Source organism: Pholcus phalangioides, unplaced genomic scaffold, assembly GCF_987345545.1.
Source record: "Pholcus phalangioides strain wild (caught in Gottingen) unplaced genomic scaffold, Ppha-v1.0 ptg000009l_1, whole genome shotgun sequence".
In the NCBI taxonomy this organism is placed as follows: Eukaryota; Metazoa; Arthropoda; class Arachnida; order Araneae; family Pholcidae; genus Pholcus; species Pholcus phalangioides.
Window position 1 is genome coordinate 2,016,712 of NW_028301602.1, and position 26,147 is coordinate 2,042,858.

The following is a 26,147-nucleotide window of genomic DNA, read 5'->3' on the forward strand; positions in this document are numbered from 1 at the left end:
GTCACCACTTCAAGGCAACACCCTGTATTTTGAGATGCCTTTAAGTTACAATGTTTTCAGCCTTCCTCGTGCTTATCAGTAGAGCTCAGATTACCATATAAGCAAATGGCACATGTATTTACATATTTTGGTCTTTTTTAGCATAAATGCATGAAATCAAAGAATTTTCATTACAAGTATATTTTTGAAGGTTTATTTAAGCTCAGTCACATTTTTCTATCATTTTTTAAATAAATATTGCTCATAATATCTTCATAACATTGTTTTTCGCAGGTGAGATTTAGTGAATTAATAGAAATGTTCGCAGTACTGTTTTTCCAATTATCACAAGCACAACCGTTTTATTATTGTAAGGCCATTAGAGATATGCCAAAGTGGTTTTTTTTTCAGAAATTGCGTGGAAATCCTCTTGCCACTGATAATTCGTTACTGAGCAGTTACAACAAACTAGGAATTAAAAATGCCATGGAATAAAAAAAAGTAAAAGTTATTTGCCCATGCATTATATCTGAGGTGCTGATTATATACATATGTGCGGGGGGGGGGGGGGTAGTTTTTCGTAAATGAATATGCACTAAGAAAGACATGCCTGCATTTTTTTAATACATATTTTTCCGTTTTTGGCTCCTATTTCGAAATTTTTAACTTTTTTCAGGATTCATAACTTATTCAAGGCATAATTTATTTTGGGGGATTTTTATGCATATTTTGGGACTTGCGCATATTTCGCCAGTTTTTATAATCGGGGATCTACTTATTGATCTAATTTCGAGACAATCTTAAAAAAATGACAATATTTATTCCCATGATTGCCCCTTACATCCCCGTATCATCATAAAAGCCGTTCGATTTCTCGACCAATAATATAAGCCCCGTCCCACACAAATAAATTCAAGAATGCAAAAAAACGAAAACGACAAACAAAAATTTTTTCACTCAAAAAATGTTTAATGAACGACACAAATATAGTGATCACGTGACAGGCTCAAAGGCCACACCAATGATCTCAGAGATCACAAAAGCAAATAAAAACAGAAAAAAAAAATCAGTTCTTTCTTAAATTAATTTAAAAAGAAAAAAAAAGAAGATTTGATTGTACTACGAACTGCCTTTTTTTTTGTAAAGCCCCCTGGAAAAAAAAAAGGCAAAAAATTCTTAATCTCCATCCTTTTACAATAATAATATTTTTTTGGCTATTTTTTACAAGCACTACATTCGCAACAAAGATTATTCAATCTCTCTACCATAATAATAATAATAATATTAGTATTAACAATGATAATACTGCGGGGGGAGAAGGGGACACAAAATAATATTCATACGCCACTGCACGTTGCCGCCATATTTCAATCATCCATTTTTTTTTCATATTTTAAATTACCGAACAATACAAAAATGGCGTCGAATTGGGGGTGGGGTTGATATTTACAAACAAGGGAAAGGGTGAAGAAAAATTATATAATTTATATCCGGAATTTTTTTTTTTTGATGATCAATATAAATCCCATTTTCTTCTCATTTACATACGAACACCGTTCATTTCACCTGAAAATAACCACAGAAGATAGAGGAAGAAGAGAAAAAACACCATTTACTTTATACAATCCTTTTTCTTAAAAAAAAAAAATCGGAGAAAACATTTATTACAAAAAAAATATTTATAAATTAAATCTGGTGTTTGATATTTTACTCAAAATATATATCATTATTCTTTCTTCTTCTTTCTTCCTATAAATGAAATTACACAAAATTCGCATAATAAAGCCATTCTGTACATCGAAGAAAAAAAAATGCGCTTTTTTTTTAAATACAATATCACCTCTTTCAAATATAAATTATAATAAACGAGAATTTTGTCTCAGTTTCTTTGATAATATTTATACACACAGAAGAAGCGTCTCAATCTCGTCTATAGTGTTTTCTTGGAATGGCACAACACACGTAAATTGAAAAAAAAAAGGAAGAAAATAAAGGGGGGAAAAAATGTACAAGAAAGCGCATTTTTTCTGACAGTTTTCTCTCTTCGGATAAGTGCGCAATATTTATGGTACACACGTTACATCAATCACATTCAATAAGAAAAAAATGTTCTTTTTTTTTGGGAGGGAAGAAACGAATATATTTTTGTATTCACGTGAAAGTTTAAATATCAGAGTTTTTTTTTTTTTTTTGAAGAAAAAGAGTTTTTTTTCCCTCAGAGGAATCACGACTCCATCTTCAACATGGTCGGTGCCGCGAAGAGTTTTTTGGATAAGTTCAGAGGTTGCGACTCTCCGGAATTGGTGGTCTTGGTGGTGTTATTGTTATCGCCAGGTTGGCGATTCACTGGACTCAGAGCCGACTTCAACCTACTTTCAAGCTGGCACATCATGGATGGTGGGGAAGAAGAAGAGGATAAGCTGGTGGACGGTGATGGCGTCGAGGATTGTTGATGCTGCTGTATCTGCGGTGCCGAAGCGCCACCGATGACTAGAGTCGGGGGAGACGGAGAGCTCAGTGCCACGACCGCGGCTGACGGAGACCTCGTGGAATATACCAGCCTCGGTGACAGAGACTGCTGGCACCCTCCTCCTACGCTGGATGGTGCGTTCAGGGCTGCGGCGATGACCTGTTGTTGGATGGTCGCGGGACAAGACTGAGGTTGCTGTTGCTGGTGGTTGTGATGATGATTATGGTGATCGGTCGAGTACTGCCCGTGAATGGTGCTGGGAGAGACGACGGTCGAGGAAGGGACCGTCGTTATGGTGCTGTGATTGGCCTGCTGCTGTCCCGACGACCAAGACGAGACGGGAGAACCAGCCGAATAGATAGTGGCCGTGGCGTTGCCGTTCGGAATGTAGTAGCCAGACGGACAAACCAGTAAGTTCTTCTGCTGGGGACTGGTGTAACTTGGTGGCACGGGGTTAGGAACACTGCTGTAAGGATATGAAGAGCCGTTGATAGCGATGTGTAGGTTGGAGCCGCTCGTACCGTTTGTCTGATGCTGCTGCTGGACTTCCGGATGAGGGAGCTGTTGATGATGCAGCTGTTGCTGCGATGAATGACTTTGATGGTGGACAGGCGATTGTTGTTGTTGTGCTGGAAGTGTTTCGCTTCTCATGATGATGTTGTGGATGAGGTCAGTCCTCTTCAGCTGCTGCTCACTGAGATATCTCGGAGCTTGTTCTAAAGTCCTCACCAGGGTACTGTGGGTACTTGCGAGAGAAATACCACTGGGGCTCGAGGGGCTCTCGGCGTCCCTCCGGGCTGCGCGAAACTTCTTGTGGTGGCGATACGCTTCGTCCATCAACATGTTCGTGTTGACCAGCGGAGGTGCCTGGAGAGCACGTTTGAGGACGGGCATGTCCTCGACGCCACTGTCCTGCTTCTCCGAATGGTCGCTGTCCATGTCCTTCACCTTCTCGTCGACGGCCGAACGTGGGCTCGAACACACTGATATGGTCGGGGTCGTGCTAGGTCCGTGCTCTTTCCCACTCTCTATGCCAGAGTCCGTTGGCGAATCCACTCGGCGGAGTTTCGGATACACGGGTGTTTTGATGGGACTGTCCATGAAATAGCCTTCGTCACCAGAACTGCTGCCGTGTTCGGAACCGTTTGCGGCCCTCTTCGCGACACCCCTGAATTCACCGTTGTGCTGCATTTCAGTGGCACTGGGCCAGCCGTCCTCGTTGTGATAACTCCTGGAGCTGGAGAAGCTGGACGTCCTCATGGGAGGACTTTTGGCATCGTCGATGCAAAGTCCGCTGCCGACCGACCTAGGAGAGCCCATGAGGTCGTGCTCATCCTTGGAGTCGGTCGTGCTCCATTCACTGACTGTCGACGTACCACTGTGCTCGCTCTGCTGGCCAGGCGAAGTACTGCGCAAGTCCTCCTCACCGGTCAGACATGGCGGATGAGCGAGCGAGTACTGACTCCATATTTCGTGGGGAATCGTTGCATAGATGTTCGGACCTGCCATGGTCGCTGTTCCATTCGTCACCGCCGCTGTCACCGGGCTAGAAGACGATGCCGAAGTGGCGCTTTGATTTCTGGGCTCCATTTTGTAAGCGAGAAGCTTCTCCGAATGCAACGTGTTAAGAGTTCTCAAGTCTGGAATCTTCTTCATCAGGTCGGCAAAGATATTTGGGTTCTCGGGATGGTTCGCCGAAACTGATTTCTGAAGAATGTCCATCAGTTTCTTCTGGATCTTGAGCACAAGTTCCGTATTTCTCAGACCTGGACGATCTGTTCAAGTAAAAAAAGGACAAATTTTTTAATATATAGTCTTAAAATAAATGAAAATGTTAATTAACTGACGAAAGTGGAAAAAAAACTCGTTATATTTAACATAACGACACTGACCTGCTGCAATAACAACAACAGCGCTGAAGAGACCGACTTCACTGTCAGACAGGTGCAGGGCGTTCAGCCTTTCAGCAAAGTCAAACATCGAGTCCAGGAGAAACCTGGCGTTGCTGGCCGAATGCAGCGACTCTCGTCTCAAGACTTGACCGTTCAGGGATATGAGGGTATTCGCCCTCGAATCGAACATGCAAGCCAACCTCACCAGAAGCACCTCGAACACACCGGCCTGCAAAAATAATTGACGACACATAAGTTCACGCTGACATAAAACTTTCCATTCGAAACAGGTAATATAAATGTATATGTATAATAAAATCCGATCGCGAAATCGTCCGTACCTTAAGTAACGTCAACTGATCGTCTTGGGACAGGAAACTGAACCCGGGAATTCTTTTGGCGAATTCCACCACGCCTTGGATGGCGGGCGTGAACCGTTCCGAAAAATCTTCCATGTAGTGCCCATCGATTATGTGTGGAGCAGAGTTCAATGGACATGCCTGTAATGACATAAGAAAAAAAAATATCTGATTAATAATCAAACTCAATGGCAATAATGATACATAATTAGTTTCGTTGAGACTTTTTTAGTACAAGGTCATGGCGCGCTAATTACCATATCAATCAATGGCGTCTACAACAGGTGAGATAGCAAAACAGCTAATATCACGCCACTGCTACCGGATACGCCTTCCTTTTTTTTTAGATTCAGGAATCTTGGCGACAAAATCCAGGGGGAAAATATCGAACCCACCTCCACTGGCGAAAAAAAAAATCTATGTATTTATTTATTTTCTTGTGTTTTTCCTAAAAATTCTTCTCACCTCTGACTTCTATAATACAAAAAACACGACTGCCCTCCACCTCCACCAATGGCGGCGGCGCTTCTTTTTTGGAACGGATTCCCCACTGCGCAATAATAACGATCGTGTACAGTGGCGGAGTGGCAGTGGCGTGTGTGTTAGTGCAATCGCTGCGCTTTAGCAACGTGACCTTGGCCTTGGGAAAAGCAAAGGAGAATAAAAATTGAACTTGGGGCGCGCGCGCGTGGCACCAACTTACGGCGCAGAAGCAACAGCAGCGGTAGTTTTCTCATCAAACACATCATTCCTTCCCCTTCACACCATACTCCAGCAACAATGACGTATACAACCGCCATCTCTCTCTCTCTTTTTTGTCATTTCTCGACCTCCTGTTTGTTCTATTCTGAGTGTCCTGTTTTCGTTCTAAAATTAAATTAGAATGAAAATGCGTCGTCGCCACCACCTCTTCTTGCCAATCCTGCCAAGCCTCAGGTACACCTGTTGTTATAAAACGCCTACACATTTGACGGTTATTAAAAATCCACCTACATGCTGAAATTAATAACGTCTGATATGAGGTTCCTGTTGTAGATAACATTCGATTTGATTATTGTTTTTTTCGTCCTCACTTGAGAGGACGATTCGGATCTCGCACACCACTGTCCTTGGCAAGGAAAATGATATCAGGATGACGCTGTTGCACTATTAGTGAGTGAGTGGGAAAAAAGAAAAAGTGTTTGAATAGAGCATTTTGGCGGTGCTGACCTTGACGAAGAGAGAGAGACTCACTCAAGAGAAAACGCGTCCTTTTCTTTTCTGCGAAAAAAAAGAAACTTTTTCCAACTCATCTTCACGAAGGAGAAGAAAAAAGAGGTCAAGTACTTCTCTGTGTCCACCACTGCTTTTCTTATTGAGATTGAAACAAGTCTCTTCCGCGTTCTTAAATAAATAAAAATCTGATCTTGGATTTTCATATCTTTTTGCCTTGACCATAGTCTCACTTTTTCTCTTGTTTTCCTCTATTTATTTATACGTTAAATGGAGACGTGGTATTATCTTTTATCTGGTCATCGTTGCCTCTATTTTAATATCATTAAGGAAAAAAAAAACACAAACTCACCAGTTGTTGCGGACATTGGGCGTAGACGGGATGTTCTCGAGCCTTCTCGATGAGAACTTGCACTTTGTCCTTAGTGTAATCACAGGTTTCTTCGTGAGCTCGGACGATGGTCGACAGCAGTTTCAGCTCGTCTTCCAACTCGGCACCGAGCGCTTTTTCCTGAGAGCTAGCGTTCACTTTTTGCATTGCAGCTAAGATCTTGGCCTTTTCCCGCTTCGGGACTCTCCCGAACCGAACAGCTGCAAATAATTAAAAAATAAAATAAATATAACAAATTATTAACAAAATAAAAATGAAAAATCTACATTTGAACCAGGATTTAAAGAAAAACGGCACGATTTATTTTTTTCTACAAACAAATGAATATTATTAGCCATCATGACGTCAGCCTTGTTTGCCACCAACATTAGTTACCAACAGCAACGGCAAAAAATATTCTTTTTTCCCCCTTGGTCCGTAAAAAGAAAACTCTCCAAACCCTTCTCTTGTTCAAAGGCCGACCTCGTAGAAGACGAAAACAAATACCGGCCATACACGCAATACATTTCACGGTATTTTCAATCAATTATAACACTGACCAATTTAATAATGCTCACTCCCCCCCCCTCCCTCACTGATCCTCTTAGTTATACACTATATAAGGAAAAAAAAGACAATATATTCATCTCGAATAACTCATATTCTTAATGAAGACAAGAAAAGAAAAGAAAAAATCGTCTTAAATCAACATTGTGGTGACGATATGACAACCCACAAGGTCACCACTTCACCGCGGAGGACACTTCCTTCAAAACAAAAACAAGAAAAATTTTCACTCGTGACGTCATCCTTTCGGCAAAGAAAAACGTGTAAAAGACGAAGAAGAAGAACACATATTATACAGTATTTGCATGAGCGAGACGTAGGTGGTTAAACAAGGATCGTAACTCATGCAGCCCAAACAGCCCCGAGGCATTCATTATTAACAAGCCTTCCTTCATAATAGGATGAGACCATATATATAATATAATATGAGAGAGAAAAGAGAGGTAAAACCCCCTTCTCTTTTCCCTTTACTACGAAGAAACGCGTAAGGACGACCTTGTGTACAAGTCTTCGAAATAATAATTGAGATGGAGAGAGAGAGAGAGAGAGAGAGAGGAAAAAGAGAGACAACAGCAGAATAAATACATTAAATGCTCCAAGTCCGTTGATAAAGGTCACACTCAATACTACGTTGTGCACGTTGTCGCCTCTACACACATTCAGGGTCGATTCGAGAAGACAAGGATATTTACAATATGTAATAATATGAATGGCCAAAAATCATTCCTTTTTTTTATATTCGAAGGTTGTTTTGCCATCTCTTATTCCATCTATACAGCTGTATCATCATCACCACCACCAATGTTCGTGACACAGCCACCGCACGGCAATTCACGGTCTCCACGTGCGATTATAATTTCACCAATCCCCACCCCTTCAAGATTTTCATCTTTCTTTCGAGATTCAGAAATTTCACCAAGATAATTATAAAATTATTTACCGATATTTATATGTATTATATATCAGGGCTTCACAAATCCAACGTGCCAAGTCGCCATGGCCACTATAAAATCAGTGCATTGGCACCTAAAATTTCCTGTATATGATTGCCGAATTGGAGTTTATGAATAACACAAAATTTTCTGATTTCATAACAGTGTGTATTTTAACGTAGGAAAATGATATAGGAAAGGAAAAGTCGAAAAAAAATCTCATTATTTTAGGAGCGTTTTTCTTGAGAGTATCAAATCATTCTTGGCTCCTAAGAAATATGGCTGCCGCTCAATTTCTTTTTTCAATTCGTCAAGCCCTGTTAATGTAAGTTCATGTAAGTGAACAAAGGAGTGCGATAGAAGTTATAAGCGCAATCATGGATATATTTAGACATGTGCAAGAAAGAAAGAAATTTAAGGGACAGAAAATTTTAGGAAGGCACATTTATTTTTTCTGAGGTTTGGTTGCACAAGGGGAAGTGGTAAAATATTTTATGGCACAGGGTTGTACGAGACCCTAAATACGAGCTTAAGCACAACATGGGATTCTATTACGTGCCTTAAACTAAAGGACGCAGAATGGAAATGATGGACGGAAAATTTAAAATTTAATGCAGATTTTCTGTAAGAAAAAGTGCCGAAAGAAATAATCGATACACATTGAAGCAGTAACTCCGTGTGCAATGTACTCATAAACGTTTGCGTGTAGCAAGTCCTCGCGTATACGAATAAATATAGAACCGACATTCACACAGGGTCCACGAATTTTTCGGAAGAAAGAAGGATAAGAAAATCGATTGGATGTTCATTCCCAAGCCCCCCCCCCCTTTCTAAAAAGAAGCAGGTACGGCTCTAAAAAGAGGTACATATACATGTAGAAGAGAGAAGTTTGTTCGCGAAGGATACGGAAACCTTGAATATCTCGGCAACGGAGGGCGACTGTGTGACGTTTGCTGAAGAGAAGACCTTGAACATTATTGCAGAGCTAACCTTCGACAACAAGAAGAAGAAATAATAGTAATAAAAAAAAACGTTCTCAGAAGAGGGAGAGAGAGAAAAAATAAGCCATGAAGGATAAAGCACACACAGAGAGAAAGAGCAGCAACACGCGGAAATAAGTAAAAACGCATCACCTCGAAAATCAGCTGGCATACCTCCAAGATTATAATGATAATATGAAAAAACATTTAAAAAATAAATTAACAAATATATATATTTAACGCAATATCAGACACACACGCGGAAGATGAGTCGCAGTGGCGCACGCGCGACATCACAGCAAAGCACCGAATCACTCCTCAAAAAATTTAAAAAAAACAAAAAAAAACAACCAGACTAAGGCCAGACATCATTAAAAAAAGAACATGGCCGGAAAACAAAAAATAAATAAAAAAATTACGAACTGTTAATTATATTGAAACGCGGAAGCGAAATTCGACACTGATGAGAAAAAAAATATATTAAAGTCCACCCCACCCCCCTTAAAAAAAAAAAGAAAAAAGAAACCACTTCCGCATCCTACTAATTACACGCGCAAGCCCTTGGATTTTAATAGAGAATAAAAAATGCATTTTCAAAAAGAACTTAAATTTGAGTAACACGTTTCAGCAACATTCGAGTTCCGCAATTAATCGATTCCTCAATTTTAAGATATAAACTTAAAAGTTCATATATAAAAAGAATTCAATATTTGAATTTCTTTGAATAAAATTTCAAAACACAATATTATTGCGTTTCTCTCAACACGAGACTCAACTGATGAGAAGTGGGGCCTTATCGAGATCATTTCATTTCACACAAAGTAAAACCTCTCAATGAGGACACCCTTCATCCCTCGAATAATCGACGCTTTGGAGAGGTGACCTTGAACTTTTGAGGGAGATTAATTTTGAATTTTTAAATCGACTCGCATTTTTTAATTAATTAACTTCGTAATTATTCTTTTTTTTTTTTTGGCAAAAAATCACACGAGGACTAGAGAAAATTCATCGTATTGCGGCGTTATTTCAGATATATATAGGTTTCGCAGTATATACTGTACTATATATCAGGGTTTTTCAACCGCTGTGCCGCGACAACTTTTAAAAGAAATTGAATATATTATTTCCTGTGTGAAGGCGTCCAACATCATTTCACGATTTATAATTTTATTTTAGGAACGTTGTCTTTTTATTTACAATTTAACAATAATGTTTTTTTTTTGTCTGGATTAATAATTAAATCATTAAAACAACTTTTTTGAAATGTAAATTCAAGTGTGCCATGGGATAAGAAAAAAACCATACATCAATAAAACATAGCTGTTAATCGTTTAAATGCAGGGTGGAGATCGATAATAAAAAAACCCATATAACAACTCACAATTATTATGCCTCGGAGGATATCCATCTCTACTGCTGTCAGGTCGAACGACCGTGGTCGTTGACGTCGGTTCGACCCCACTCTGGGCAGGTACGACTGCAGCCCTAGTAGTGGACGTCGGCACTATGGAATAGCTTCCGAGAACCTGTGGCCTAGGGACCATAGACGTATATGGAGATGGCCACGGTTTGTCCGAGGTTAACAGCCGGCTGAGTATACTAGTCATTTTTTCTTTTGTCCCTTCACGAAATAACACGGGGTAATTTTCACTTTACAGGTGCCGGCACCGAACGAGGTTCAGAGACCTCCTGCTCCTTCCCGCGCACAACAAAACGCTCTTCTTCTGAAATTCCCAAAATTCGAAAGAAATAAAAATTTCCAAGATTGAAGAAACACAAATGTTAGTTCTCGGTGATCTTCAAGGCATCGACTGATGTGTTTAGTGTGTAGGAGAAAAATAAAATTCCCAGCATATACACGCACACTTCCGCAAATAATAATAATAAAAAAAGCACCGTTGCGCCGCGCAATGTACACACACACACTCGCACCATACACGTTCAGAGAGTTCAGGGGAAGATTTTTGGCCGTGGGAGCAAGAGCGGCGGGAGACCGAAACCGTCATTCGAAGGACAACGTCGTGACGTCAATGAAATGCTCGCCAAAATACACTATCACAGACCAAAAAAATCATCGCCAATACAGGCCTCTTTTTTGTTGTTTTTTTCCGTTTTCAGTTCGGGAAATAGAACTGCTCTCTTTCACTGACCTTGAAAAACAATATCAGTTATCGGAAATTTTCGAGGTCTGGATGATAATAATAATAAAAAAAACGACGAAAAAAAAAATTATGCCATTAGTTCCTGTTAGGATAATAGAAAAAAAAGTCTCTTTCGCCAAGTTCCGCAAAACTACTAGTGCGTGCATCACAATAACAGATAATCAACTCTGTAACAACTTAATTTCGTTAATTTTGTATTCGAACACGTTCAATCATACCATCACTATGCGGTGTTCAGATCCAGAAGAAAAAAAACCGCCAAATACCGTAACAGATAAGGCTGATGAACCACAGAAAAATCTCTGTTCTATCCCAATTTGCCACAGGAAACCAGCCCTTCAGAGACGTTCATCCCTTTATGGAGGTGACTTAATGTGTAGGAGAAAAATTCCGGACCACAAAAAATTGATATCAGTCATGGCAGGGCTGGACAAATCTAGCGCCCGACATGCCCGGGGAGTGCAATTTTTTTCATCTGACAACTTTTTTTTTTCAACCAGATTGCTATCAAATGAAGTATTGATTCGGGCATATATTACTTCAAGTCGGGCATGCACATTTGTCCAACCATAGGTTTTTCAAAATTACCAATAAGCATTTTACTTCATTTAGCAGGACTCGAGACCAGCATTTTTATTATTATTTCACCCCCCCCCCCTTCTCCAATAAATATATACTGTAAAAAATTTTGAAAACATCGATGCATGCCGGATCACCTTGTGGGGTCATTCCAAAATTTGTATATACCCAGACTTCCTTGGATGCAAATATTCGCGAACGACATGGCAATTAACAATAATAATGATATGTGCCGAGGATTGTTTTTCCTTCTTGTCATCAATAATCGACTCATCATCATATATAACAATCTGTGTCACAAACATTTTGGCGAACTCTAATTTTTTGACTCAACCGCCAATGAAGGAAGAATAACGTAAAAAAAAAGAAAAGAAAATTGTGTATGTGTGTGTTATAGTATACAAGGACAGATTATTTATCACCCATTTTATCAACTCATCTTACGACCGTCACATTTTAATGGGGCGATGTGTGGATTTCACGTTGTTTTTCTTTTTTTCGGTAAAAAAGAATGTGTTCCTAAAAAAAAAGGAAGAAAAATTTGTCGAATAACAGCCGATTTTGCGCAAGGCTAACAAAAATTTTGTTTATCACCGAAGCGAAATTCTCATTCCGAACGAGCGATAAGTGGCCGTTTTTGGCGTAGGATGTCAATTTCGTGTGTGAGAGAGAGGGAAAGCATTCTGTGCGGTGGTTGCCGTAGTTAGTCAACTGTCGCCCTCTATCGACTTTTAGCAAATCACCAAAATGGCGTGACCTTGAACTTGTTTCCCTTCTAATCAAGCTACTCCAGCGACCTACTTCGCTGGCTTTGAAGATGATGCTGACCTTCAGAGAACGAACGGACGGGCATCGCACATATCATGGCGCAGCAACACACCTTCTTTTCCTTTCTTTTCCGACAAAATAACGGTCGATGGCTGAACGAAAAAGAAAAATCTAGAGCACAGAAAACAAGTGAGATTCATCCCTCAAGGTATTTAACTGCGCATCTCCAATAAGGGTGAGTAGGATTGAGAACAGAGCAAAAGGGCGAGGGGACTGTCTTATTACGCTAAGAAACTATTTAGAAGCATTTCACTTCCGAGAAGAAAGGCCCGGTGGTGGTGCCTGGAATTGCATAAACGTGAGTCTTATCTGGCTTCTGCGGTTTTTCGAATTAAGGCGTGAGACGCCTCTTCTCTAGACATTGCGTCCTCAAAGATAATGCGAACTTGCACTAAATCAAATGTGCGTCGAGCACCCCCTCCGAGAAAGATACAACCAGCATAAGATTAATTTCTAACGACTGTCACCACAATCGAATCGAAAGCTTTTTTCAACAATACATTTTCACAGCAATCCAACATGAAGAAAACATTGAGGGGAGCTGAAATTGCTAGTCGTCACGTATAAACGGGACTCGAACCTGAACACAGGGGGAGAGGATTGCATATTCAATACAACGGGATTCAATTCAGGGGATAGCTTCTACCCCCCGGTCACGGCTCCTATGATTTTTGTTTCCGTAATAATGATTATGATTAATAATCGAAATCGAAACTAAAATTCCAACAGTTGGGAGAGAGGGATGGCTTCTGTTTTCCTCGGTTCCGGCACTCATGATTCAATTTTGTTTCCATAACGTGATAAATAATCGAAACCGAAATGTAAATTCCAACAGCTGAAAACTAATATTGAATGGTGGTTATTTTCGTTTTCAAGAAATAAAAAGACGAAGACCTCGCCCAAAATGAAATGGCGTCTATAACAATAACTCTTCTAATAATAATTTTTAATGACGCGCCGTCTCTTTTAACCCCTGACATTAGCAATCGTCGAGTACACGCACCGGGAAAAACCTAAATAAAACCCGTCTCTAAATTTATCCGAGGGTCATACCACCTATCCGTGCGCGCCTTCAACTCCTATTGATTGACCTTGGAATCATAAAGCCGCACGCGAGATGGTGGCATTGAAAGAGGTATGTGTGTGTGTGTGTGTATGAGTGAATCAATGGATTCTTCCGCGAGGTGGCTCTGTCTTCCAGGCCAGAAAGAAAAAACAAATTCCAGGAAAAAAATCCATCCATCAATTCTTCAGGGACAGAGTGTTTGTGAGGGATCGATACGGAAAAAGAATAATCAGGAATCCACCGCACGTTGTTATTAGTCAACGTGACCGCAGTCTAACCGACACCCTTTCATAGGATTGCCTCTTACGAAACGGGAAAAAAAAATCTGTTATTCCAGACGGAAGTAAAGAGGGGGGGTTTCAGACAGTGGCGTACACGTGTTATCAACAAGGCACTCCCGAAATGTTTTTCATTTTATTTTGTATCCTCACTATAGCGGTTCTTTCGCAACCTTTGCACTGGCTCAGCGTCAGCTTGCGAGTTTCAAGGGCAGGGCACTTACTTCACTTCTTTGCATTCGAGCATTTTTATAACGCATCTGCCTACGCCAAAAGGAAAGTGAGGGGAAAAGAGAAAGCTGACTCTAACCTTACCTCCTGTATTATATTTTTCATTAAAAATAAATATCACATTGATATCAGTAGTCACTTCCGTGAACTTTATCGTCTCCTTGTGACGACATAATTTCCCTCACAAAAGAAATTTGGTAAGAAAATTAAACGCAATCAATGAAAATAACTTATTATCAGGGATATATTTCAAACAGGATATGCGTGGGGAAAACTAACGATGAACACGCAACAATACGAGTATACAATGTAATTCTCATTGTCACATGTTCTTTACGAGATGGACTTCAGCAAGGTTCCAGTCTTGGGTCTCCAGCCCTCGAAAGAAACGCTTGCTTCTTTCACACTATAAATTTATTACGGAGGGGAACAGGAAACACCTTTCTTGGGGGGCCCTCTTGATTCAGGTATGTAGGGGCCGCGCATTTTTGTTGAAAACGTCGGAAACAAGCCAACACTGTTGAGGTGAAGAAACTCGAGCGGTAATAGTGGGATTTGTGAGTCACGTCGACAGTTTGTGGAAACTCTAACAAATAGTGTCTCGAAAATATTTGTTTTTTGGTGAAAGAAAGGGGAAAAAACATGTCTGTCAAAAGATTTGTTTTTCCCCCCTCTTTTTTTTTTGGTAATAAAATGTCCACAATCAGCCATTTCCCTCCCAGAAAAAGAAGACGCGTTAGTCAGCAAAGGAATCCAGACAGTTGCAAAATGTTCAAACGCACTAAAAACCAAATAAATAAATGATAGCAACAACAAAAGCAAAGAAGATATTTCGCATACTCTTCACTTTTTCGGTATGAGTACTCCGTTTGTTGCAATAAAATGCCAGTCAGTCTCTTATTATGCAATAAAAGAAAAAGGGGGAGGGGGGTGGGTGTCACTGCGATCTATCTCACTGGCGTATGCGCGCGAACATATTTACGGACTATGAAAAAGAACTCAGCGATGTCGTCACCGCGACCTTGAACTGCGACTTTACAAACAAGGCGGGTTCCAGGGTCCATCATCATCGTGTCGGAACAACAACAAGGCCAGTCCAGTTAGTCAGCAATATATACATACACAGCGTCTATCATATTTATTTATTTTGTAATGCTCACATCGCGCTAGCTGATTATGGCACGTGCCTAGAATCCCGCCGCTCCTGGCGGTAGTGCTGCCATCTACCGCCCGAGAGCGCTAACTCAAGTGGGAACGGTGAGCCTGTGGTGTTTTTCGGCCTCCCTTGTCTTCGTTTTGTGGATGCGAGCTTTTTTCCCTGCGCGAGATCGGATCGTAATTTTACTCGGAAGATCTTTAGGGATTTCAGGCAGGAATCTTCAACCCGTTGCTCGAAGCACTCAGAGTGCTCGATACTCGCATCCGATTTCATGCTCGCGAGTATTTGATCACCGTCCCAATTTGCACAAATTGCATTCAGGGATTAAAATCACCCCGATTTAATGCATACCCATGTCAAACTTGCAGTAAGGTTGCTCCCCTTTTGATGATGGGTGCAAACAGTGCTCGCGACTAGAAAAAGGTTGAAGACCTCTGATTTTATGGATATTGGTGAAACTATGAAGGTTATATGTCGATGCATAGTTTCACAGCTATTTGAATTGATTTTCTACGACCATAACCAAGATGCAGTTTTTTTTTATAAATCCTGGTATCAAATGTAATACAGTAATTATAAAGAAGAGAGAGAGAGAGAGATGTAATATACTACTCACCATCTCGGGACATGCCGACGGCTATGCACTTCTTTAGACGGCAGTACTGGCAGCGGTTGCGGTTAATCCTGAGGATTGAGCATTGCTGGTTCTTAGTGCACGGCCTGTACTGGATCTTCTGCTGGATGCTGCGCCTGAAGAAGCCCTGTTCGGAGAAAAGAGAAGAAACGTCCGCACTCTTAATATCGTTAGGAGACTCATCTTCTTCATTGTCAAGTGATTCAGTTCGACACACACTCATATGACAATCGACACAACAATCATTATCATCGACGTTCCCATTGTTTTCAACAACCTTCCGATCGTCCTCGGATGATCTCACGTTGTTATTGTTGTTCTCAACTGCGCTCTTACGGTCTGCGACCACCATCGCTGCACTGGCGGTGCTGCTGGCGTTAGCGAAACGTCGAGAGGAGCTCGCTATTATCGAACGACACATCAATAAGAGAGAGGTTAACGGTAATGACGACGACGATCCACAATAAATACGATCTAGTCTCTTTCCATGATCGACACCCAAACTTATTGCTGTAAGACAAGCACCAATGATATCCACAACATCACCTCAAAACGAATCCATTATTTGATGAGACGAACGTTCAAAGTCCACCGAATTGTTGTACTAAATGAGTAATGGGTATAAGAATCCAACGAGTATAAGTAAAAACGACTAGACGAGTTGCACACCCCCCCTGAGAGCGTTAAATTGGCAATTAAGACTAGATCACCACTTTGAAATAAATAACTAAATGTTTCTTTGGTTCACAGCGGCATCTCTCTCCTTCCTGTTTACACGCTAATAACAGCAAACAAACAAACAAAGCGCCGCTGCGATATCAATATGCACAGGAGACGCAGCAGCGGCTTCACCACGGAGTATTCCAGCAGCAACTGATGCTCAAAAAGGATCACTTCCGTTAGGTTGCTGATCGAGTTATGGACCTCTTTTTTTTTTCTTTCTTTCTTCCCTAACAGCAGCAGCAGCAGCTAACTTCTAATATGGGTCAGGCCAAACTGCTGGCCGCATTGCGCACGAGTACCATAAGCAGGAAAAAAAAAATTTCCTACCCACCCCACTATACTACTATCAGTAATGTAGTGTGTAGTGGAAGGGGTGGACGGGGGAAGAAAAGAACTGAACCCAAAGTTACGCAACAGCGATATGTGCACATTAGCAGCAGCAGCAGCGCGGCCTGATTTGGTTTTTTTTTTGTGAGAGGGTCGATGACCGGTTATGTCGCTGATGACACAGTTTTCGTGAAAGTAAAAGTAGTTCGAGAGAAGGCGGGCGGTTGGCACCCTTCCTCCCCACATCTATCCATTAGAACAAATGGGGAGGCAAGAATTAGCCAACCAGAAGCAGCCTGTCCATTGATATTCAAGTTCAGATAACGCTGTGCTTCTATTATAACTACACACATTACATACGCGGGGGGGGGGGGGAGGGAAAGACAACGTGAGAGGGGAGAGAGAGAGAGAGAAAAAAAGAGCCGAGCGCGCGCGGGAAAAAAAAGTGCAAGCGCTTCGGGCCGTTGACCTGGTTGGCCTGGAAGCTGGGTTACATTCGGTCGTTCACCTACGACCCGCTCCGCTCTCCATCCACAAGAAAAACGTGACGTAAGCTCGCGAAAAGGCTCACGCGATTGGCGCTAAGCTGTCACCTGGTATTTGTGACGTCGATACGAGTTGCGAGCTTACTATGATGTTGATGATGAAAAATGTCGAAACGGGGCGAGTGGGTGAAGGGGGTAGAGATGGGAGTTGTGGGGGCGACTCGACAAAAGAATGAAATTGATACGATTTCGTAAATATTTTTTTTTGTTTTAATCGGGGGGAGAGGCACTCCAACGATATAGGGGATTGTTATCCTCTGCGAAAATACAAAATAATTTGATGAACACATGCATAGCTTCGCCAATCGGGGGGGGGGGGGAAATCACGTTTTTAATGCGAAATTCCACACACTCACTTAACCAGGCGCAGACCAGAGCAATGACGAAGACCAGCTATTTCTTGTATAAGATCATATCATCATACCGAATCTCTATAGTTCAAATCCGACTCCTCAGTATCTAAAAGGTGCACTGTGCAAACCGAAACTATCTTCTGTGGATTGTTATTGTTGATCTAGTACAGTGTTTCTCAACCAGGGGTCCAGTGAGCTTGGAGGGGAAAACAATTGACTTGTAGATTATTCATCCTCACTATTATTCTGGCAGAAGGGGAAGGGAATCCCTGGCTTTCGTCTTGGCACAAAGGGTCCGTGATAGATAAAAGATTAAGAACCCCTGATCTAGCGTTTGAGGGGCTATTAAGGAAGTGAATACGCGACTAATAAAGTGACAACTCGTTCAAGTGACACTTAATGAAATGGAAGGTAGCGCAGAATATGGTAGTTAATAAAAATGAAAATCAATGAAGGAGGATGAGGAAAAGCTTACGGAAAACATTATTCATAAATAAACATCTTTCCAGATTTCTTGCACTTTTTTCAGTGTTACGCAATAAAGACGGAAAGTAAATCGGTTATTTATCCATTGTATAAAATTTTACCTATAATAGCATATACGGCCAAGAGTTGAACATTTGCTTAAATTACAAGAAGAAATTTTGAATATTACATGGATTCACCGAGGGATTTAACGAATCTTTCGGGGTGTATAATTTGCTTGATATAGGCCAGGTTTTCCAAACTGGACAATATAACGCCCCCCCCCCCCCAGGATGGGGGTGAGTTGCTAGAACGAACCGGGGAGGCGTTAGAACCTATGAATGAACCATAGACTCCTATAAGCTAGTAGAGGATCGCTATTGAAATTTTCTTTCTTGCAGGATATCTTGTAGGAACCCTTTTTTTCTAGTAGTAATAGGACTAATAAGTTTGAAATGTTGAATAATAGAAGTTCCTGAACTTTGACATTGACAGATTTGAGAGTTAAGAACATCAAACTACTACACTGAAAGCTATTAATGGATCAAAACATTCTCTCATAATTGCTAAAGTGCAGTACATACGTATTGAAAGACCAGTCAGCAAAATGAATACCGAATCATGATGAGCTAAAATATTTTTCCTCATACTCAAACATAATTACCCATGATTAATCATTAAATCACCTCTTATGATAAAATATTAGAACATTACAAATCAGAAAGGAAAGATATTAACATAATATAACTATCACAAAAAATAATAATTTTCAAAGTAATAATTTACCAAGTCACAAAAAATATTGTTAATTGAATAATTAAAAATTGCATCAATTTACCAATTCAGTAATTTCGATTACCCAATCAAAATCCAAAAAAGTAATATAATTATCCCAAATTAAATGTAAACAAAACCGACCTCGAGTTCAATGACCTCAACGCTGTGTGTACAATTTTTTTTTCTTCAAAGTCCAACTAATTTTCAAGTCCAAAAATTTGTTTCCCAAATTTGAACAAAAGACGAAGTAATAATTCCCAGTTACTATTAATTGAAGAATTAAGGATAACGTTGATAAGAGATCAAGATCGATGGAGAATAATAAAAAAGAAAGAAGACTAAACACGTTCGCTCTACTACGGGGTCGATGAACCTAAAGACGCGGAAGTAATTCCCAACACCCAAACAAACACACACTAAAAATTCACAGAAAAATGATATTTAAATTTTTGCAAACCTTTTTGCAGTCGTCCACTGTCATTGGAAAACAATTACGAGAATTTTCATTCGATTTTTGAAAATAAATAAATTAAAAATAAATAAATAGTTCGATCGAGCCACACACACACACCACAATCGGAGGAAAGAGCTAGACGGACCCCGTGCAGTTTTGTTGTCACGTGAGGACTGGCGCTCGATCCAGGAAGAGAATCGTATCTCGAATCCAGAGCACACACAACAACAAGCATCACGTTCGGTTCATTCGGCGGTTATTGAACCCTGGGTTCCTAACCCTGAACTTGAAGCATCAAAACACTGGGTATCGGTGGGGGGAAAGAAACATACCCACAGTATAGTTGATTCTCTTCATTCCCCCTTCCCCTCCGACTGAGGGTGTCGTCATCAGCCGACGAGCGGCCAATCACTTTCGAGCCTCCAAGGGGCAATGACCAATGAATGAGTGGGGATGTATAACAAACCCCCACCACACGATCATTAAAAAAAACCCATAGCCCCCAAGACCTGGAACCGAAAAAAAAAAAAAAACCATGCAGTTTTTTTCTTTCTTTTCATAATATTTCATTTCCTATTTATTTATAAACATATATTTTAATATTATTATGTCCCACCCCATACTTAAAAAACAAAACAATATTATATACATATATAACAATAATTAAATAATAATTGACACTAAAAAGCAATTCTCTGTCCAATATTATTACCACTTTGCCTTACATTCGACTCCGGTCATTCAACCCAAGATGGCGGCGCGCGTACGGCAGGGTCATTGAACCTTCGGTCGTTTTTCAAGGCCACAAAACATTTTTTTTCGAGGAAATTAGGAAATTTCGAAAAGAAATACAATGAACGCTCCACAAATCATCTAGTTTAAACAAAACAACTCTATTGTGACATTATTGCTATTTGATGTGAAACGGAACATACAAATCTCCTTGCTTTCCCCCCCCCCCTTTGGTTTTCATAGAAAATAATAATAATAACAGGATTACGGGAATCAGTTTCCTAAGAGATTACGAATCTCTCGTAAATGCATTAAGGCGTTTTGCGAATTGGGAACAACAAAATTAAGAGTAAAAACATTATTGTTTTTCTTCTCTTCTTTGAAATTTCTCACATCACGCGTGATATAATTCTTCGTTTTAATGAGTAATAATTGAAAATTTGTATATAATACGATCGAAATCTTAGATTTTTCTTTACATAAATCGTTTTTTTCCGACATTCTTATGAAAAAAATTGTCGAGTGATTTTGTGATAAATTTCAGTTTTTGAGGGATTTTCTAAATTTTAGACTTTTCGTGACTTGGAAAATTTTTGGATAATTAAAATATATATTAGGAATAACTTTAGTTTTTTGTTTGCTTTTATAAAATTATAATTTTACATTAAAATTCATCAAATTCTGCAGTTTTTCTCTATTTGAATACGATTTTTTTCCCGATATTTCTGCGACAGAAAATAGCAAATTTTGGAATTTCCGTTTTTAAAAGTTTTTGGGACTTTGCGGAAATCTCATATGAAATCGAATTGTTAAATGGCAAATACTTTCTTTTAATTTTTCCGACTGAATTTAAACGTTTTTTGGTTATATTTGAGGAAAAGACATAATTTTCACGTAAATTTTTATCTATTTAAAATTTTTCAATTTTTGGTATTAAAATCGCAAATTTTACGTAATTTTTATTTTTTGGGATTTTTTCACTTTTAAAAAAAGTTTTTGGGACTTGGAAAATTTGGGTAAATTGCATTTGAAATTTTTTTTCCACCTTCAATTTTATATTACAAGTCTGACTGAAATCTATGCTTTTTTTTCCTCATTTAAATACATATTTCAAAGAAAAAACATAGAAACATAATTTTTGCGTAATTTCATCTGTTTAAAATTTTTCGATTTTTATGACTTGGAAAAGTGAAGAACACTTGAATTCAAAAATAACAAAAAAACAATTCTATGTCATTAATTTTTCGTCTCGTAAAACAATGATTTCAAAAATATCAATCATTCTAATTATTTTTTGGCATTCGAAATTATAAATGAATTTTAATTTTCAAAATTTATTGGCTGTTAATTCGGTAGTATGCATAATTTTAGTGACTTTATAAATAATTTGTCTCTGACCGATTATTTCGAGTATTTGTTTATGGGTTGGATTGTTTTCGATTTTTTGGCTACATTTAGAAGTTTATTTCTCTCTGAATTATGCCTTTCTCCGGACTTCATTTACTTTCTAACTAATGATTCGTTGATTCTTTAGATTTAACATAGAAAATACTAATACCTATCTAATTTCACTTTAGTGTACTAAAATGATATTAGATGAGTGTTAGAGAAAAGAAATTTACCTTGCATCCTTCACAGGAATGTACTCCATAATGGAAACCACTGGCCTTGTCGCCACAAACCCTACACAAGACGGTCGTCCCATCAAACTCTATAAGAAAAAAAGAAGAAAAAAAATCGAAAAATCAACATCACAATTTCATTCGGACGCGTTTGAAATTTATCTCATATGAAACTTTCATTGTCTCCAGATGATAGTGAGTAATTAACTTCAAAGAAAAAATTAATCTGTGGAATTAATGAAACCAATCTGATCACTGTAGCGTATCGATCTGAGTAAACGTATTACGATCTCAATCGGGTAAGTGATTCTAAAATCGTCTCTAAAATCGTAAATTGGATGCTTCCCGAGGATTTCTAAGACCTTCATAAAAAACAGATTAAAATTATAAAATCGAATGTTCCGTTACTTCTGAAAGGATCGCGTGATTATCTCTGACATTGGAGTATCAAATGGCCGAACATCCCCATCACGTGAAAGTCTGGCCAGAAAATGACCCCTGATATTGACCATTAATTGGGTTTAATACCTATGAGCAGTTTTTATTCCTCTATCGGATATACCTCCCCATATTGCGCATAACAAAAAAATTGAATATGTGTGACGAGGAGCAAGGTATGTTGTTCCCTCAGAGGTCGATGACCTCACGTGATCTACGACGAAGGGTAACGACATCATTGACTCCTTTCGCGTCGCGGTTTTTTCAACTCATTCAACCCTTTTTTTTTAAATCATAATTTTGATAATAATTCCAAAATTATCACGAAAAATGGCTTCAATATTATTATTATGGCGGCATTCCATAATATAAATGATGAATTTATCTCTTTCTCCTGAATAAATACAAAAAGCTAAATTTTTACATAAGGTTTATTCACTTTGCAGTTACTGTATAATTTCTTTATAGTTATAGCTGAACGGAAATTTGAAATAAAATTAAATGCATTAGAAAAACTCAAGCTTTGATAAGAATTAAGTAATTAAAACAAGTTCGCTCGGGGGTTGCACATGCGCACAATGTAAGGCGACTGGATAAGTGATCCGAAACTGTGCCAGCTTGAGAGTTCCGAGACGTTATTCATGATTACCGAAGTAGGTGTAATCATGAGTAAAACTGAAAATGTTTCCGAGGACGACTACTTTTTTTTTCTCCTTTGTTTTGGTCTCTATTCCAAGAAAAAAATAAATAAATACAAAAGTTTTATTCCAACGTAAACAAATAATAATGCGGCCTACACTACTTCCGATCGACAGAGGTTAACGAACTCTAGGCTCAATGTGACGTCACTGAAATGACGTCGAAGGCCGCGCTGGTGACGCAATCGAATTTCAGGCCATGAAGGACTGACCGCACCACTTGTTTGATGACGTAAAATTATTAATATTTCTTTTTCTTCTCTCATCTTTACTCCACCTAGACGGTCAACTCTTCCGCATGACCTTTCTTCGTTTAGATAGAGACGAATATGAAGAGCAAACACGTGATCAAACTCTCGAAAACCAGTCTCAGACGTCAGGTCAGAATCGCATAATGCCACGAGATATTCATCAAAGAAGAAGAGAGGAGGCGGTAAAAGTCGAACTCCTGACCCGATATTACCCTAAAATTATACTCGAGATACATTATTGACTTAGTTATTACCTGCCATATTAGAAACACTCCTTTATGGGCAACCAAAACATGGGTGTTTCCGAAAAGGCATACGCGAAAGGGTAATGACCCTTTTCTCTATGTTGTAACTTGACGTAATTCCACCGTGACACTTTCTGTAAAATACATATCATGATGATGCAAGTCTGATAAAATAATCGATTAATTTCTCTTTATAAACGAATGGAATTACTCTGTATCGAGTTGAATGGCCATGTCATCATCACTTCCACTTCTTATTAGTAGTAGGAGTAACATCATCACATTACGGCGTGATTGCATTTCTTCACACATTTCTTTCTCCTCATAAAAATTTCTCTTGATAACTTAATCATATTTGTCAAAATCACTTATTCATTACTACGGAATGCTTCTCCGTTCAAATGGCAAATGAACTGATAGAAATAAGTAATGGTCTTTGATGAAGTTCTGTCTGTCACATCAGAGATATTTACATCAAAGATCATGAAAAAAATTTAATGAGGTTAGAGAATTAAAAAAACACGTGATGAGTTCATAATACAGTAGGTAAAAAAATAGAGAAAGTGATCGAAAAATTTGCAATAAACAATAATGCATACCGGAGTCTATTGAATCAACTGAATTTGATTTTATATTTTTATATTAATAGACTACATTCAGAGATGGGTAATGATTTTTTTAACTACTATTCGTGTTTTCAACTACATTTTTTTCTTCGCAGAATTTATGCATTTTTTGCTTTCGTTTTTTCCCCTTTTTTTATTGCGATAAATAATAATAATGATTGTTTAGGTGTTTTTTAATATTGATTCACATTGTGTCAATCAGAATGGGTATACTGACCCCTCGGCTGATTATTTACCCCATCTTGAATTTTTGTAAGAAACGAAAAAATGAACTTTAATGGGAGAGATCGAGGGATTATGAAAATAATCCCCCCCCCAAAAAAAAAGAATGAACAAAATGATAAGTAAGCCATCTATCGGAAGGAAGCGGCAAACAGAAACCGAAAACAGGGTTCATTGACCTCACTATATTCCATTATGATGATAACCCCCTCCCTCCTTACATCATAATTTCCATGAGCTATTCCGAACTTTAGAACAAATATAAAAAATAAAAATGAAAGTTATATAAACGTCTTAATGATGAACGAAACTCCCCAAATTCATCTCTATTTATTTTATAAAAGGCAAAAATTTTCAGAGGTTTCATTTAGGGTGAAATTTCATGATAATCAGAGTTATGGTGTATTTTCGATCGACGAATTTGTGTATCAGAATGCAATATAAGAGATGAAAAAAACTTTCGTTTACGAAAATTTTACCGATTAGTTGATTATGCGGGGGTTCCAATAAAATATTCAAATCAAATCTATTCACACATTTCAACACACATACAGAAAGATTAAAAAAAAAAAAAAATTATCAACGAATACAAATTCTACGGTTCGTTCTGAAATTAAAGTAAAATATGAAAAATGTTTAGCAAGGAGAGTAGAATTATTGTTCTGTGGTAATTGAACCCTCCAAAAAAATTACAATTCAGATAAATTACAAAAATTAAAAATTTTAAACGATCTCTGGTCAAAAAAAACCTTACAGTTAATAAAATTTACTATATTAACAATTATACCAAAAGAAATTAATCCCTAAAAAATTGAATGAATATTCGCTGACATATCAGCAATTGCAATTCTTGATTTTTGCCACTTTTCGGAGTTCTGAATTTTTATAGAATTTAGTTATTTTAACTCGTAAAAAGTAGATAAAATCAAAGATTTTCATGATTGATATTTTAGTGAATTTTTCCTTCAATTCTTTCAGTCATAATAAAGAGAGGCACATATAAGAGTAAAAGAATAAAGATAGAGGTACAAAAATTCTAATCTTTGCATTTTTCCTAGCCTTTGAAGCATACAATTATACACGATAGATCAGTTCTACTCTCTTTGCTCTGATAACTTTTAATATTCTTTTTCTAAAATTTAAAAATAAATAGTAGAATTTGCATTCTTTTTGGTAAAACACCCTGTTCATAGAAGTGTTTATTGAAAGACTGACTATTCTGCAGATACATTTTGATATTCCCTCCAAAAAACATGCATACAGTATTTCATAATTTCTTATGGTATTTTTAAATCGAAAGAGCTTAGAAAAATTATACTAGGGGTCGCAGCAGCTTTGTGTTTCACTTACTAGAAAAAGAGCATCTTTATAAAATTTTAACATTGACTTAAACGCATTATAGTCTAATGCACGAGCAGAAATAATTAAGACTCTATTTTAAATCTAAATTTATCTTTGAATACAATGATTGAAACACTTTCCTGCTATATTAGCCTTTACATGCGGTTTCAGTTTCCCGATCGACTCGTTTTTCATAAAACTAGATACTACAGTAATATAAAACATTATATATGCAGCTGTATATTTTACGTATAATTTTATACGTGAAAGTAGATTGAAATCTTCCAAGAGCAGCAGCAGATGTAAATACTATGTTTAGTGTAGAATAATATGAACATTTCTGGACTCTGTTCTGATGGAAACTTTCTTAGGCCCGTAAAAAGTTCTTTGACAAAGATAATTTAATTAGTTCAACAAAAAATATGATATTGTAATAGGACTTTGATAAAGGACGTGCTTTGTCAAAGTTTCTTTCATCAATGTGAGCCTGTATGATTCACTTATTGTCTTAAAAGGCACATTTCGTAAAATAAATTTCAATAAAAGTTTTAATTGATCTTTGTAAAAGAGCTTTTATAGTGTGATACCGGCCTTAGAAGGGGACACATAGATATCTATTTTTATCTTTCT

At 38.3% G+C, this 26,147-nt stretch overlaps 1 protein-coding gene across 5 annotated transcripts in view; it reads right to left on the reverse strand.

Moving 5' to 3' along the window:
- Positions 1-927: 927 nt before the first annotated feature.
- Eip75B (Ecdysone-induced protein 75B) overlaps positions 928-26,147 on the reverse strand; it is a 166,573-nt gene continuing 141,353 nt past the window's right edge. For 3 of the 5 annotated variants that reach the window (XM_089237030.1, XM_089237031.1, XM_089237033.1), the window contains exons 2-7: positions 21,697-21,785; positions 15,681-15,825; positions 6,265-6,503; positions 4,683-4,841; positions 4,342-4,570; positions 928-4,224 (exon numbers count right to left, since the gene is read on the reverse strand). In XM_089237030.1, coding sequence (XP_089093156.1) covers positions 2,204-4,224; positions 4,342-4,570; positions 4,683-4,841; positions 6,265-6,503; positions 15,681-15,825; positions 21,697-21,785 — 2,882 coding nt within the window. In that variant the 3' untranslated portion in view covers positions 928-2,203. Of the gene's footprint in view, positions 4,225-4,341; positions 4,571-4,682; positions 4,842-6,264; positions 6,504-10,142; positions 10,789-15,680; positions 15,826-19,345; positions 19,516-21,696; positions 21,786-26,147 lie in introns of those variants that run through there. The other 2 variants (XM_089237035.1, XM_089237034.1) reach the window with 2 other exon arrangements.